At 41.0% G+C, this 16825-nt stretch overlaps 1 protein-coding gene across 3 annotated transcripts in view; it reads right to left on the reverse strand.

The window, feature by feature from the left end:
* Positions 1-3589: 3589 nt before the first annotated feature.
* The window catches only part of lpgat1 (lysophosphatidylglycerol acyltransferase 1), a 151485-nt gene continuing 138249 nt past the window's right edge, over positions 3590-16825 (reverse strand). For all 3 annotated transcript variants that reach the window (XM_070889519.1, XM_070889518.1, XM_070889520.1), the window contains one exon: positions 3590-8317. In XM_070889519.1, coding sequence (XP_070745620.1) covers positions 8163-8317 — 155 coding nt within the window. In that variant the 3' untranslated portion in view covers positions 3590-8162. The remainder of the gene's footprint in view (positions 8318-16825) is intronic.

Raw genomic sequence — 16825 nt, forward strand, 5'->3', positions numbered from 1 at the left:
ACTGGTATCTTCACAATGTAAATTCCAGTCACAAATAAACATGTCATTCGATCCTGTCACATTTCAGGATCTTTGACAATTTGGCTCAGGAGGAAATGTGGGTAAATTTATATTAAGATGGTGCTAGTAAATTAAATCTAGCTCACAACTGGTTAAATCCACAAAACACACAAGCCATCCTGGAAAATATATTTGAACTAGTAGCCAAAACTATGTGACAGAAGCCTGCTAGTATTCCATATCAGCTTGAAACATTTAATTGAAGCATTCTCTCTTCTCTCTTGGGCAGTCCCTCAGAGTCGAGGATGACTTGCTTTCACACTAATATGAGTTCTAAGGTGACTTGAGCTGGCCTCCCCCTTCCCCTTGTGTCTTGCTCAGGGCAGCGATGTCAATGTCAAAATGTCTGAGTCTGTTGTTGTTGGGGTTGTCCATGAGGATCCTGACGTTCCAGGTCCCAAACTTCATTTTAAAGAGTAGAAGATGCCTGTGCGTGAATTCTTTTAATGTGGGGTGATTGTTGCACACCAGCTACCACACAGAGTTAGAGCACGGTCTTGGTCCAATGGCAAGGGGATCCAAGATGATTGGAGACCAGGCTCTGCATTGTAGCAGCATTTGCAATGTGTTGGAATGGCTTCACCTCAGCAGGGGATAGTCAGCAGAGGACCCCCACTAAGGAAAGCAGTAGTGGGTTTGACTTGTCAATCCCCAGCATGGAGAGCTGGGGCTTCAAAAGTAATGCTTTTGGCTTTCTATCAAATTGAAACACAAGTTAGTCTGCAGCAATTTGGAGCATGAGGAAAGCTCTCCCTCCCTATGGTTAGAGACAGCCAGCACAGGGTAGTGGCGGGTGAGGTGAATGGGACAGGAAGGATGTTGGCAAGATTAGCCCCCATCAGGCACATTGGGCAGAAAGATCAATAAGAGGATGGTGTAGTTGACATTGCTGCTCATATGGGGACAGTGATGGGTGCCTTGATGGTCCATTTGGAGAATGCCTAGAGGTGGAGGATAGCTGTGACCTTAAAGAAAGGGGATTCAAGCTAGGGACAGCAGTAGAAAATAATGATGGATTAGGGTAAATGGTTTAGGGAGGATGAGAGAAATGAAAGGTTGCAGGTTTGGGTGATGGGAAAGGGAGAAGACAGAAGACTAGAATCCTCGGGGGACCAAGAGAAAAAAAAATGGGAGAGATGTAATTGGTTCATTTCCAGAGCTGCAGCCAAAATGCGCACATGAATGGACACAAAGAATTCTGGTTACACAGATATGGCACCGATTAGGAGAGACATTTTTTGGTCATAAACAGAGGACAGGGAGGAGTCCATATGAAACTGTCCAGTTAAAGTCTGAGGTCCTGTGGTGGGATGAAGTCAGCTTGGAGAACCAATGTCCAAGTTTAGAGACAGTTGTGGAGAGTGTGTGAATCCAGCTGTTCAGGCCAGAGTATCAGTTGGCACATAGCTGGAGATTGTCCGATGAAAAGAGGGTGAGGAGGAGTGGAAAGTTGACTATGTCAGTAGAGGCTGATTCAGGGATCCAGCAGAAATGCACACTAGCCTCATCAATTCTTTCCATTATCACAGATATACAGTCAAAAAATCTGTGTTTAATAAGCCTGTGCCAAAATTCAGAAATACTAAGTGCTCTAGTTTAAGGACGATAAGTAGGAACAACCTGCTGGTGATCTGATATACTTTGCTATGCTGGTTCCCCATCCATCATGTGAAGAAAGCAGAAGGCACCTTTATCAATTCATTAGCACATTTCAATTCACCACTGCCTTTGAAAGTAATGGATGGCTTGTAAGAACGTAAAAACTGTTTCTATATACAGCATTGTGCTATAGAACAAGGATATCACTTTTCAGGATTTTAGACTATACCACCACAAGGGAAGTGTAGTTTAATACAGATTAAAAATTCTACTATTGAGTTAAACATAGGTCTCAAAGGGTTAAATTCACAAGACATCATTGGCAGCCATAGATAAGGTTTCAGACAGGACATCTGGCTCAATATTCTACAGGCAAAGATAGAGTAACATTCCAGTGATTATTCACTCATTGTTCCTGTAATAATGCTCTTCACTTGAACTCAGCAGAAATTAGACTGGTAGGTTCCACTCGAGGGGTGGGTGTGTTTGACTAACAGATGAGACTGAAGTCAAGCTTTTTAAGATATAGACAAAGCTGTGAAAGCAGGAGGCAAACTGGCAAAAGTTCTGCAACAACACTGGAAAGTCAATAAGGGAGAGGAAACTCTGCCTTGGTCTATCGAACAGGATGGAGTAGAGTTAAGCCAATTCACTGAAGTGGGAAGCGTAGTCTTCATTAATTTTGTATCAGTACGCAAAGATAAGTTTTACTGACTGAACTAAGTGAATCTGATCTTAATAGTTGCTCCGTATGTTCACCTTCCCATGAAATAAAGCAGCTTAATGATCCAGATCAAGTCTCGTGGTGGTAACTCAATCTGCCAGTGGAAAGATTAAAGAAATACATGTACAAAAGATGTGAGTATCTGGTCCAGATCACATGGGGATGTTATTGTTACATTTCCAGATAAGCTATCGTAGTACGTGTTAACATAGGACAGTGTTGGTCAACTCGTGCTCAGACTGCCTAAATGACTGATGCTACCGATTCAAGGTATCAATGGTAGACATGAATCTGGAATGATTAACCTGTGACCCCAGGTCCCCATTCCCTTGTAATTCGACAATCAAAGTCCAGATAACATGGGCCTAATTACTAAAATTGTTTTTTTTTTCAGGTTTACCTGAATTTTATGATGTAGAAGTTTCTTAGTGTTGCTGAGTCATTGATAGATAATTCTTAAATCAGTAAACTAGTATCTGTGAGCATCTGCAGTTAGTGGTGGGGGGAATGATTTCCTGCACTATTATGGAATTTAAAGACAAAATCTTCCATGTAGCAACCAAATATACCAAACATCAAAAAAAGGTACGTTGGACAGTTGCATAAACATCCTTTAAGAGCCACGTATCTCTAATTGTCCAGTTGCACACAAACATATGCAATACAAAGAAAAGTTAATTAAAAAAAAAGGTCTTGTTCATTCCTTATTAATAATCATGGGCCTAAGCAAGTCGAGATGGTCTCCGAGGCCATCCCCTTATTTTACTGTTTACTAAGTTACATCTGTGTCTTCTACCACATAACATAAATGTTGGGACTCAATTAACTCTAAGACAGATTAATACAGAACCAGAAGATGAATTACAACTGTCTTTTGTCCGGAGAAGTAAAAAAAAATCATTGATATTGATCAAACTAGCAAGCATGGATATGGCTACATTGATTCATTCTACATGTTTTTTTCCCTGAATAGTGGAGCCAGAGAAAATCAAATAAAAAAATACCAATCTCTGCATTGAACTGACTGACAATTTTGTCACACACACACACACATCACTGTACACATGCAATCTAGAAATGAAAATATCTCCCAGTCTGTGTAGATAAACCACATGGCAGGCTTGAAAATAAAAGTTCTCATCTTTAGAAATGGTGAAGTAGTATTGATATCAGTACATTTTGAATGTATTATTTTATTAATATCCCTTCTGTGCATATTTTAGTATACAATAGTTGTAAAACAATGAACACAATTAGGTACAAAGATTATCAAGAGTTTTTGCAGTTTGACATTGACAGTAACCTGGTCAAGGACTTGTGTAGCAATTGAGATTAAAAACATTGTAAACAGCATGTTTTAAAAGACAATGGCAGGAGTAAAATGCAAACAGCTGTCAGCTATATTTATTCAGGGCTCATAAAAAATAAACCGCAATATTTAAAATTCATTTGTTTCATATTTGTAGCATTAACTATTTTGCAAACTTCTCCATTAGACTCTCTCTGGAAAACACCAACAGACTTGGATTTAGCAAGCCAGCTCAAGAAGCATTCCCATCTGTGATTTTGAATGCTTCCTGTTGAATTGCTACATGCCTGGATATGGAGTGCTACTTTAATTCATCCATTAATGTAGGACTTTTACATGGATTTTTAGTTTCTTCACACAAAAGATTAACATTCATAACATGAAATATCATACAAAAAAATACTGTGAACCAGCAGCATTACTTCAGCAAAAACAGATATATCCAGAAACATGGATTCCACAGGTTGCCGTGGGAGTAAATATTCTTCAAGGAAAATGGGAGGCCGTTAAATCCAATACTTTTTTTTCTACCACTTCCCCGACCCCAATGGAATAAATCTTTATCTCCAAGAGCATAAATGTGGAGTAATGGGATTCTCCACAGTTCTGTGAAAGATCAATATCACTGTATAAAGTCAAAATTGGAAAAAAGCATTTTTATAAATAACACATTAGAAGATACAAGACTAATTTTGTCTTCATTTCTTACCAACCCTCCCTTAAAAAAAAAATTAAATGGTCTGGCTCATCTTCTAACTAAACGAATCTCTGCCCTTCCAATCTCTTTCAGCTCTACACCCACCTCTGTATTTTAACCTAAGCCAGATGAGAAAACAGATGGATTGGTGAGTGACTGATATTCAGTCAAATTTATGTTAAGTGTTAACATTTATCTGTATAAATGGAGATCTGTATAATTTTTATTAACTGCAGGCTTCCAAATGATTTTTTTCTGAAATACTACTGCCAGATTTGTTTATATAACACATCCCATTACTTTACATTTTAACCCATTTCTATATATTTGTGTTGGTTGTATATACTTCCAGGTTGCATGTTTTGAGTAACTTTACGCAAAAGTCCATATTGAGGCAGTTACAGTCAGCCTGGTGTAGGTATTGTGGGGCGGGACAGAGAATGGATTACAGTTATGAGTTGCAAGGCACCCAGAAGCTAGCCATGAAGAGGGACCCAGAGAGCTGCTGCAGTGTGCAAACCAACTCAGGACAGGAACCCCTGCAGTTGAAAGACCTGAAAGATGAGCTCACAGCCCAAGTGTTCAGCCACGCTATAGAATGTGATATAGATTTTTGTTGGTTTATTTTTTGTTCCAGGGTTAGCCCAGGGGAGACAACTGTATAGATTTGGGGGTTGGGGTGGGAAAGGGGTTGAAATGTGTAATCCACTTATAGTAATTTATGTTTCCTTAAACCTCATAAGTTTATTTGTGTTCTTTCAGTGCTTTTAGTTTTAAGTTGATCAGCAGTTGATATAGGATCTGCATTAGCCAGCATAGGACGATTGCAACGTCCAAGGATGAAGTGAGCTGAATGATTGATGTGGGACTTGGCGTACGAAAATTAAAGTAAAAGGGAAGATTAATCCAGTGGGTGATCTAGGGGAGGTGTCAGGCAGGTTTCTGCCCTCCAGTGCCATTGCTTCTATCTAGAAGAACTGTATTGTTCCTTTGTGTTATACCAGTCTCGTTACTGATTGTATCGAATTCAACTCCATTAAGAATTCCCATAGTAAATTTTAAAATGGCAAAAATGTAGTTATATTTATTTCTAAAATAAAACCCATATATGCCAACAATTGGTGCACCGCTGATGTATAAAAAAAACAATTTAAACTATTTTTCTATTTCTTAAAGCAGAAATACTGACATTATAAAGCAGACAATTTCAAGTCGTGTAACATTAAATGCAATTCAAAAACGAAAGCTGATTGTGTTGGAGCCTCACACCATATATACAACGATCCAAAATATAAAGAAAATTATTCAGCAATTTAGACTCCTTGACATTCCCAAAATTACAAAAGCAAAAATACAGTACTGCCTTGTGGTATGTAGCAGGTCTCAGCAACTATTTTATCATTACTTTGATATTTGCAGTCTCCTGCTGCAGCTTTACTGTAGCATCCTGCTACATAATTGAAAGAAATAAGGATTGCAGACTAGTCAAAGTAACAATTTACACTGAAACTGAAGTACATGAGAAAGTCACTCTTTACAAGGGTCCAATACATTCAGACCAGATAATTCAGTAATTCAATATTAATGTTGCTTTTTCTTTCAGACTTTACATTTTTAAATATAACCAAGAGCCAATTGGTGTATGTCAGTGCTTAAACTAAAAGGTTATAAGTTAATCTCCTTATGGAGGGCAATGGGGGGGGGGGGGGGGGGGGGGTTGAAGGAGGGGGGGGAAGAGAGAGAGAGAGTGATCACATCATTTTGCCATTTACAGATTTTTATGCATTTCTGCAAAAAAAAAGTCAACAGATCACTATCTGCTGTATATAGATTCTATAATTTCTCTAATCGTTTAACTATTCTATATCATGTTTAAATGGGCAAACTCGATCTTCCTCCCATCCTTTTATATTTAACATTGCTGTAAATACTGGTATCAAAGTAAAGCTGTTTGAATAGCTTCCATCCAGGGTTCTAAACTCCTATATATTTTGCTTCATGATCTATACTCATCTACAATCCACCTGCTGACTGGCTACCAAATAGTACTTCGAAATTGCTGGCTGATCAGAATGGGACATTTGTCTCTCTTGATGGTTGTTACCGCCATGGTATCTATTTCAGCAATAAAGAATGGAGAGAGCTATCAACTGCTCCAAAACTTTTCTACCAGGTTAGTACCATTTTAACCAACTGCAGGCAAACTTGCTGCAGGGAAAGAGGTGGATTTACAAATGGAACATTGTGCAACAGACCACCACATATGCTCCCAGCAACATAGATGAGCAGACAGCTCCCACGTCCTAACTCACCCAGGCAGGAAGGAGGACTTCATTTTCGATGGGAGGAAAAAAAACACCAATTTAAGATTCTTTAGCCAAAACTTTAACTCAGATAATTAAAAAAAAATTAACATGGGAATATGTTAACTTAAGACACACATCATACTGCAAGTAATAAGTAAACCAGTGTGTCTACCTTCAGTCCCCAAACACTAGAATATATGGTAATGCATTTTCCCTTTGGCCAAGGTGAGCCATTTTGCTCGTCCCAATGGGTGGCAGAATCCAGTGTCAGACAATGAAATGTTCATTTTAACATCTAGGCTACCAGCCCATTAATTGAAAATGAAATACTGAAGTTCAAGTGATGAAAATTAAGTCATGACTTCCAAGCATCAAATTAGAACAACCACAAATATCCCTGCTAAAACTTCTTCAGATTCAACAGACTTGTGAACCAAGATTAAAAATGATCTGCATCAATTCACACAATCCATCAATAACATCTACACAATTCTGAACAGTAGAATGTGTACAATAAAAGATGCAGCCAGAATCACAGCGTTTAAGAAAGGAGCAGAGTAAAAGTTACTCAGATGACCTGTACTTTCAACTATTTTGTAAACTTTTTTTTTTGCTATTTCTCGTCCATTGTGTGAAGTCTTTTATAACAAATATTTTCAGTGCTATCTGACAGCCTGGTTATTCTGCAACATTAGTGCTGTAATTGTCCTGAACTAACTCCAACTAGCAGCTTCTTACTCACTGTAAGATACTACATGATTGGCTGCATCACTGTATTTGGTCATTTCAACTAAACCTTACTCAGATTTAATGTATCATACATACTAGAACTAGAATGAAGCATGTTTTTTCAACTTTCCTAACTATTTTACCTGCAGCTATTTAAGTGTCAAAGTGACACAATTAATGATCTGTGATCACTAGAATTTTAGATGCTTTAGTAGCCTTTTAATGAATCACAAAATGAAGTATATTGAATAACTGCTAAGGGAAATAAACACTTCTCACTGCCAATAACATACAAAACAGTGGCAGCTCTGACAAGTTTCTCATCAGGATCGTTTTAACATGGGAAAGGTTGGAGACGTGGGCTTCCTTGTGACAGTCTTGTCTGTTGGCAATTTTGCCTCCTGAAGCAATGGGAAGTGATGGTTTTTACTGCAATAATTTGAAGTATTCTCCAACGTTTTTTCTCTCAAAGAGGACATCTGTAGATATGCAGCATAATTAAACAGTGAGGGTGCTTACGGACCACGTAAACATGTCAGAACTCTTAACACCAGGTTGTAGACTTGATGATCTGGATTAATATTTTAAATTTGAGTCTAAAAATCTTGACGAAAAATGACAGGCAACCAATCCATACTTCTCTTTATCATCCTTCAAGAAACATTTACATTCACACATGGACACTGACACACGTGCTTGGGTTCAAGTCCTAATTCAATGTTTTAGTTCTCCAAATTCCTAGAGCCCCAGGCAGTGATACAAATACTGCAGAACGTTATACCACATGTAGCCAGAAAGAAATCCCATTAGTTGTACTAGGAAGAGCCACAATGGGTCAAGGGTCATAGCTCTGGAAGTCGCTGTTGTTTGACCTTTGGGAGGTGGGAAAGCTCCTGCAAAAAAAACAACAAACGGTTTTTCAGTTTTCTTAGTAACTTGGTAAAAGGAAGCATGTTCTGTTTCATTTTTATCCAATGAATAATCCACTTCAACAATCAACATTCCTTTCCCCTCTGATTTTCTCCTGTTTACTGAGGGCTGTAGGCTTATGGTCATTACTGATGTCACTGTCACAGGTGGACAGGGTGTAAACTTCCTAAGGGCAGGACTGACTGTTCCTCCCTCTCCTAGATGGAACACACTCCATCATTCAACACCTCATTCAGCAGATCAGCCAAGAGTTAGCAAAACTTACCAACTGGGAAACTTGGGTTAGTCGTAGCCGGGAGGCAAAAGAAACAACACGTAAGGGAAGTAACTAGGTTGTCCTTATACAAAAAACATTTTATGTAAACGAGGAGATTTCCATTCCTTTTTGCCTCCTATATTGAATATTATTGGAGTCAGATATTTTCTTGTGTCACCACAAAAATAAAAAGTAAACAACAATGCAACTAATTTATAGCAAAATGAGCAAGCAATTACAGTCCCAATTACAGCGTATGTCACAATTTATTTACAGATTAATGTCATCCAGTATTTTCTCTCTGGAAGACTAATGTAAAAGCCAACTCCTGAGACACTGCACCTCAAGATCTCACAGCTTCCACAAATTCCGAAGATAGTGATGGCAGTGTCCATGAACAGTACATAAATTTGTCCTATATAAATCACTCAACCCTCAGCATTTACAAAATATTTTAAAATTACCTTTAAACAAACAGGCACCCTTAAATTTTCTCCCCAATTTTCCTGAAGGCATCAATGCAGCACTTCACCTAAATAGTCACTGTTCATGTTTGAGAACACACGGTTGGCAGGCTATTTTATCATGGGAGGCATCACAGCTAACCCCAATCCTTTCCTCATCCATTATCTTTGCACGTGCTCGTTCCAGCAGAGATCACTAAAGTTATTTTGATTGTGTTTTCTTTCAGGCCGGAAGATTTTTTTATTCATTCTCTGGACCTCCCTGAACCGTATTGCTCAGTACACTTACCCATTGAGCCACAGCTGTGGTCAACTCTATGCTTTCCCAGGAGGCCAGCTGAGCATCACTATAATGAGATCCATTGTGCCCCTAGAGTCATCATAAAGTAAATTATACAAATTCTGAACGCATGCTTCAGATGCCTGGATTGGTCTGGGGACTGTCTGCAATATAGGTTGACTAGGTGCAAGGTTCCCTTTGCTCCAGGGGTCCAGCGCAGCCGATGTGCGGACTTTTGAATGAGCCACACAGCCCGTTAAAGGAGCCTCGCGGCCCAGAAAAATCATTATGGGAAATAATGACGAGGTGGTTAAGGATAGCAATGGTGCTGCATAACTTTGCCATAAAAAAAAAAGAGGCCACCTCATGGAGGCCCTGGAAGAGAAAGACTTTAGAAGGTAGTAAGGGATAAGGAAGACAAGTAGAAGCAGCATGAAAAGAATGCAGGGCACAACTGTATTTGACTCTGAACTTCCGACCCCATACACTCTCCATCTCTAACATTGCCCATCTGCTGTTGAAACACTCATGCCGTTCTTTTGTCACCTCCGGACGTGGTCCTCCAACGCTTCCAATTTAAAATTCTCATCCTCGTGTTTAAATCCCTATAGCCCCTTGTTGAACATCCTATAGGGATGTATAGGTGGACATCTTGGATAGTTAAGGATTATAAACTAAAGGGTACAATTCTAAAGGGGGTGCATGAACAGAGAGACCTGGGGATATATGTGCACAAATCGTTGCAGGTGGCAGGGCAGATCGAGAAAGTGGTTAAAAGGGCTGGAATTTCGAGTCGTTTGCGACTCAGTTTGCGCCAGGTTTTGACCCTCTGTAGCGATAAATGGGGTGGTGAGCTCTTTGGTGTCCGGGCACGATTCTCGGGTTGGGTTTTGCGGCAGCGCTTAAAAGCTGTGCCGGGTGTGCAACAGCTCTCCTTGCAACACTGCCGAAGTTTCGACCCTATCCGACCCGTATGCCCTGAAACTCGCCCCACCATGACTGCCAGGGAAAACACAGTGGTCCAGCCCTGCCGGTGGCGGTGAGAGTTGGATAAACTGCAAAAAAGGCAAGTTCCAGTTTTTATTCTTTTATTTTTTTATAGCAATGTGTGTTGTAAAGGTGTTGTATTCAATGTTTTTTGAATGTTTGTGAGAATTTTTTTGTTGTTTCCCCCCCCCCAGCCAAGGCCTCGGCGCGTTCCTGGCTACGTACTTTAGTTAGCGAGGTTCCCGTTTTTATGCTGCAAAAGTCATACAACGCCTCCCTTTGCGCTGCGAGGGCCAAATGACAAAGGTTGCTCCACACAGCGCAAACATTGATTGGGTAGTAAATTTCCCGCCCCACCTCAGTTTTCGCCCCGAAAGCGGCAAAGCCGAAAAACCGAAAAACCTGGGGGTATATGTGCATAAATTGTTGAAGGTGGCAGAGCAGCTTGAGAAAGCGATTAAAAAATGCATAAGGGATCCTGGGCTTCATAAACAGTGGAATAGAGTTCAAAAGCAAGGAGGTTATGATGAACCTTTATAAAACACTGGTTCAGCCTCAACTGGAGTATTGTGTTCAATTCTGGGCACCGCACTTTAGGAAGGATGTGAAGGCCTTGAAGAGGGTGCAGAAAAGATTTACAAGAATGGTTCCAGGGATGAGGGACTTCAGTTATGTAAATAGACTGGAGAAACTGGAATTGTTCTCCTTAGAGCAAAGAAGATTGAGAGGAGATTTGATAGAGGTGTTCAAAATCATGAGGCGTCTAGACAGTAGTGACAAACTGTTCCCATTGTTGGAAGGTTCAAGAACCAGAGGACACAGATTTAAGGTGACTGACAGAAGAACTAAAGGCGACATGAGGGAAAACCTTTTTACGCAGCGAGTGGTTAGGATCTGGAATTCACTGCCTGAAAGGGTGGTGGAGGCAGAGTCAATCGTGGCTTTCAAAAGGGAATTGGATAAGTACCTGAGGGCAAAAAAATTGCAGGGCTACAGGAAAAGGGCAGGGGAGTGGGACTAGCTGTAGTGCTCTTGCAGAGAGCCGGCACGGGCTCGACGGGCTGAATGCCTCCTTCTGTGTTGTAACCATTCTATGATTCTAACAATCGAACTTCTTTGTGTCTTGAAGCAACAGGCTTTCCAATATAAACTGGATGACTTTGAAGTATCTTGAGGAGAAAGCATGGCTTCTGATTCGTAAAATGCTTGTGTAAGGAAATAAGTGTTAGTAATAAAATGAAACGTTTAGATTTAGGGTGATAAAACAGGGTCAAAGAAACCATAACTATAGATAGTTCATAAAGCCTATTCTTAAAAGGGTGTTTTACATTATGTCAGGAAGTCTTGTTTAGGGGAAGTAGTTTAGAAGTAAACAACTGTTTACATGAAGAGTCTGTTTTCAAAGGATTTGGGAATAGATACATCATGCAGTCTTATCTCTGACATTTTCCTCTGATGTAGTCAAAATATGGTGTATAACAGGAGCATGGTTTTCAAAGTATCTCAGAAGGCTCGAAAGATACAGAAACCAAAAAGCCACTCTCTGTATACAGTTAAGACTGATCACCTTTACTGTGCATCAATAAAGTCTATTCCGTATACTCCACTAAAAAACTCTCGTGCTTACTCAAAACGTTGTGAACCAGAGGAAAAAGGAGATTAATGCTAACACTCCTCCCTATCTCTGTAACCTCCTCCAGCTCCCAGAACTCTGCATTCCTCCAACTATGGCCTCTTGTGCATCGACCCCATTCCTTCACCCTCCATTAGTGGCAGTGCCTTCAGAGCCCAATGCTCTGGGATTCCCTCCCTAACCCTTCTGCCTCACCGTCTCCCTCTCTTCCTTCAAGACCCCCCTTAAAACCCACCTCTTTGGCCAATCACTGCTAATATCTCCTTACTTGGCTTGGTGTCTATTTCTGTTTGATTACGCCTCTGTGAAACACCTTGGTATGTTTTTTTAGGTTATAGGTGCTATATAAAATGCAAGTTGTGGTAGAAAAGGAAAACTATAAAAGGATATGGGGGAAGGGCAGAGAAATAGGAATAGAAGAAAAGTCCAGTTGAATACCAAGCAGCAGCTCTGGTTCAGTGGGCATGTGGCCTCCATCGGGTTTTAACTTCTATGATTTGACATATTTGACCGCCAATCATACTCGATTGAAGCCCAATGCTTCAAACAGAACTCAATGGATTTTTCTTCAGTATGATAGTTAGTTGAACCTCAGATGATGATAGAGACCATCGCAGTACCATTTGGATTGGCAGAGGTTCAGCATTTCTCAGTTACATTTCAGGAATCTCCTGAAAGAGAGGGTTTTCCTAGTGTATTTCAGTAATGTTAATTAAAGCAAATTAGTGTCCTTTGTTTAAAGATACTTGTCAGGATGTGTTTGAAACGGGATGGTTATGTCCAATGTGATCCACAATGGGCTGAAGTTGCAGGGCAGAACTAATCAAATGTTACCATCATGTTTTTCAGGAGATTCTGGTGAAAAATTCTGATTTAGATTGGTCAATGTCACCATGAACATCATTCATCCAGATCAGGTAGGATTCACCACCACCAATCTTGACAGCGCAAGTGACTTACTAATCACCTGTAATTGGTGTGCAACCAGGGAAATCATGTGGCTAAATTGCCCTTTGATGTGGTGAAGACCTTTAGTTGAATTATGTACCAACTTCAATTCTGTTATTTTGGTTTTGACCATCTCCCTCTCCTCCTTCGAGATGGATACAAGATGGATACAGCATTATCTCCCCAGCATTTAGTCTACACTGGACTACGTAAATGGATTCTCTAACATCTTTCCTCCTTGTTCTGGTACAGGAACTATGACTAGCAGGCACGAAGAACTCTCAAAAATAGATGCGTCTATTTGTATTAACTGAAATGCAGCCATTTTTATGATTTATACTCCAAGGGGACCAGCCACACCCTGAAGTTCCTCTGGAATGTGTAACTGGAACCGCCCAGCCCAAGTTCCAAGTGAATTTCCAATTTGTAATTCGATCCATTTTGACTTCAGAAGCCAGAGAGGATAGATCTTCCCAAAAGCCACCAAGTTCCAGCCAAAGTCCATTACCCCAGCGTAAGTGCATCCCTCCGCCAGCTGAAGACCCTTACCCCAGCAATCCCTCCACCAGCTGAAGACCCTTACCCAAGTGCAAAACCTTACGCACCTCCCCACCATAGATGAAGCAATGTGCGCAGATTGTTAACAAAATGTTTGTTGGGTATGAAGTGAATAGTGACAGTGTCATGACTTCTGGACGTCATTCACCCCAACGATGTCTCTTGTAACACATGCACCAAGCTTGCATGCACCAGGGAGTAGGAAGAATGTGATCTGTCTTCTCAAAGTACACTCTCTCACCACTCCCCCCCAGCTCTCTCTTCCAACACCCCCCCTCCCCGGGCTCTCTCTCTTCCCCCTCCCCCAGCTCTCAGGAGACGCATGCGCAGAAGGGAGACATAGTACAAATAGTTACTCCGCACAAAAAGACAGAGGCTATTATCGTGCTGAACAATATGCATGATATTGTACCATATATCCTGCTTGCTTAACCCATGTACTTCTGAATCCTCTGCATGACAAGCTATGAGATTAACAGGAGCAACTCAAAATGCATGACTCTGGACTACAAGTATAATCAGGTAACAGGGAGGGAGAAGACTGTTATACAATTTGAAGAAAATGGCAGGGTAGACGCGAGAGAAAACATGACCAGATGGCTTGCCTTGCTGCTGGCATTAGATTGGTTTTGTGCAGATGGCATTGGTTTCCAAGGTCAACTAAATGATTAGCATGTTGGCACTTGCTATTCTGGGGATATGCTTTTAACACTACAAATTATCTGTTTGCAAAAGCTAGAGTTTGAGAACCAAAAGAGAGAAGTTTAGAATTACCCACTCTGGGTTAGGAAACACAACAGTGGCATTGGCTAAGTGACAATCTCCCACCACAGCTGCTATTGCAGCTGGAGGAAGCACTATCTATTCCTTCCATCTTTATCCACATCAGTGCTGTTGGCCAAAATTAAAACACTCTTATTTACATTCAGACTGAAAGACACTTTGGCGAAGAAATTGTCACGCAGTGCTACTGCACACACCAGTGGCTGCCGCATGCTGGGTGGAAGGCTGCAGACTTTTAGTGGGGGACACTGCAAATGGCCTTGCTGGTCGACCTAGAGGAGCATGAAATCAGCGAAGGTGTTTCTTCTTCTTCACTCTCCTCTCCCTGGTCAACCACTGGCTGGGCAGGCAGCATTTCTTGGGTGTATGAAATGGAGAAGGCACAAGGGTGGAGTTGTGGTGAGGGGAGGGCAGAAAAGCAACAGATGCAAGAAGAAAGATAACGTATGAGGATACCAACATCTTGTATCCATTCGGCCCCGCCGCTGGCCAAGGGTTCAGCCATGCCCGTGTCAAGAGTGGCCAGCAGCGTCTCCTCCAAGGGGGTATGGTGAAGCTATGAATGGAAGGTGAGCATTGAGAAGTGTGTGAGGTTAGTGATGCAGTTGGTAGGAGACGGCTTTTGAAGATGCATTCACTGTCCTTGACCTTTGAAGATCATGAAGCTTCTTTGGGCACTGGAGGCAGGTTCTGGGGTGACACTGCTGCTCATGATGGTCTTAGTGATATGGTTTCACATCATTCTTTCTGAAGGACCTCCTGGCCCGTGGGTCGCGGACCTCTTTTGAAGTGTTGACCCCCTGTACAATGCTGGAGTGCTGCATGCAAGACCCTGGGTGCTCCTTCTCTTGCTTGCCGAGTGACTTGTGTTAGTGCTGAAGCACTTTTCCCATTTTTTTTTTTTTAAAAAGGTGCGGAAGGGAATTCAGCTTTAAGAGCTGAAGACTCCTATTTGGGAATTCCTTTTAATGTTACTTATTTTTCAGAAGGCAGTTGAGCTGTAAGGGCTAATAACTGCATATTTTAGTTCATTTTTCTTTTTTAAATTTAAGAACACATTGCCCTTGTAAAAAAACAATGCATTGCCTTTTTAAGAATCCCAGAATGCCTTGTGAAATCACAGCTTCACTTTCAGAGGCTGTTCTAGTAGCAATGGCGCTTGGGCATGCCACATTGGAGCATCCTGCCATGACCAACATCACCAGGTTGGCCTTCCACAATGAGTTAAGCACTGGGCTAATGATAATTAGTCCCCAGAGCCAATTTTTCAGTCCTGCCAGCACCACTGTTTTCGGCGGCCGTTAACCCACAGCCAAGATGGCACCGGCAGCTTTTGCAGTGGCCACAAATTTCTAGGCCTTTGTTTCAGAAATGTGAATGAGTAAAATTGTGTTTAAATCTTCAATAGCCTCACTGCATCAGGCAGTGGTCAGCTTTACCAGAAGACAGAGTAGTTACAAAGACTAGCGACGTATGAAGAGGACAGCCTCAAGGGGATTTGCCCAGATATGGGATTTTTATAAATATTTATTAATAGTTAATTTTTACAGTGTGGTGGATTCATATACTCAGTAAGATATTTTGAATGGTTCCTTCAAGATTGCACAAATAAGTTTAGCCTTTCTTCTAGGACTAATGCACTTACAGTCTGAGAATATTCCCAAAATATCCTTCCACAAGTAAATATTTCATCTGAATAAGAATTTCAGAATGCTACTGCACAAAAATAGGACATTCAGCTCATCAAGTCTGTGCTGGTGTTTTTCTCCATGAGCCTTCTAGTCTAATCAAGTCTCATACACTTTAATATTACTCTTTAAGTAACCATTTAATTCTCTTTAAAAAATGTATAGACTACTTCATAAGAACATAATAGGAACAGGAGTAGGCCATATGGCCCCTCGAGCCTGCTCCGCCATTCAATACGATCATGGCTGATCCGATCATGGACTCAGGTCCACTTCCCTGCCCGCTCCCCATAACCCCTTATTCCCTTATTGGTTAAGAAACTGTCTATTTCTGTCTTAAATTTATTTAATGTCCCAGCTTCCACAGCTTTCTGAGGCAGAGAGTTCCACAGATCCACAACCCTCAGAGGAAATTTCTCTTCATCTCAGTTTTAAATAGGTGGCCCCTTATTCTAAGATTCTGGCCTCTAGTTCTAGTCTTCCCCATCAGTGGAAACATCCTCTCTGCATCCACCTTGTCAAGCCCCCTCATAATCTTATACGTTTCGATAAGATCTCTCATTCTTCTGAATTCCAATGAGTAGAGGCCCAACCTACTCAACTTTTCCTCATAAGACAACCCCCTCCTCTCCGGAATCAACCTTGTGAACCTTCTCTGAACTGCCTCCAAAGCAAGGATATCCTTTCGTAAATATGGAAACCAAAACTGCACGCAGTATTCCAGGTGTGGCCTCACCAATACCTTGTATAGCTGTAGCAAGGATTTCCTGCTTTTATACTCCATCCCCTTTGCAATAATGGCCAAGATACCATTGGCCTTCCTGATCGCTTGCTGTACCTGTATACTAACCTTTTGTGTTTTTTGCACAAGTAC

The sequence above is a fragment of the Pristiophorus japonicus genome, chromosome 9, assembly GCF_044704955.1.
Source record: "Pristiophorus japonicus isolate sPriJap1 chromosome 9, sPriJap1.hap1, whole genome shotgun sequence".
Taxonomy (NCBI): Eukaryota; Metazoa; Chordata; class Chondrichthyes; family Pristiophoridae; genus Pristiophorus; species Pristiophorus japonicus.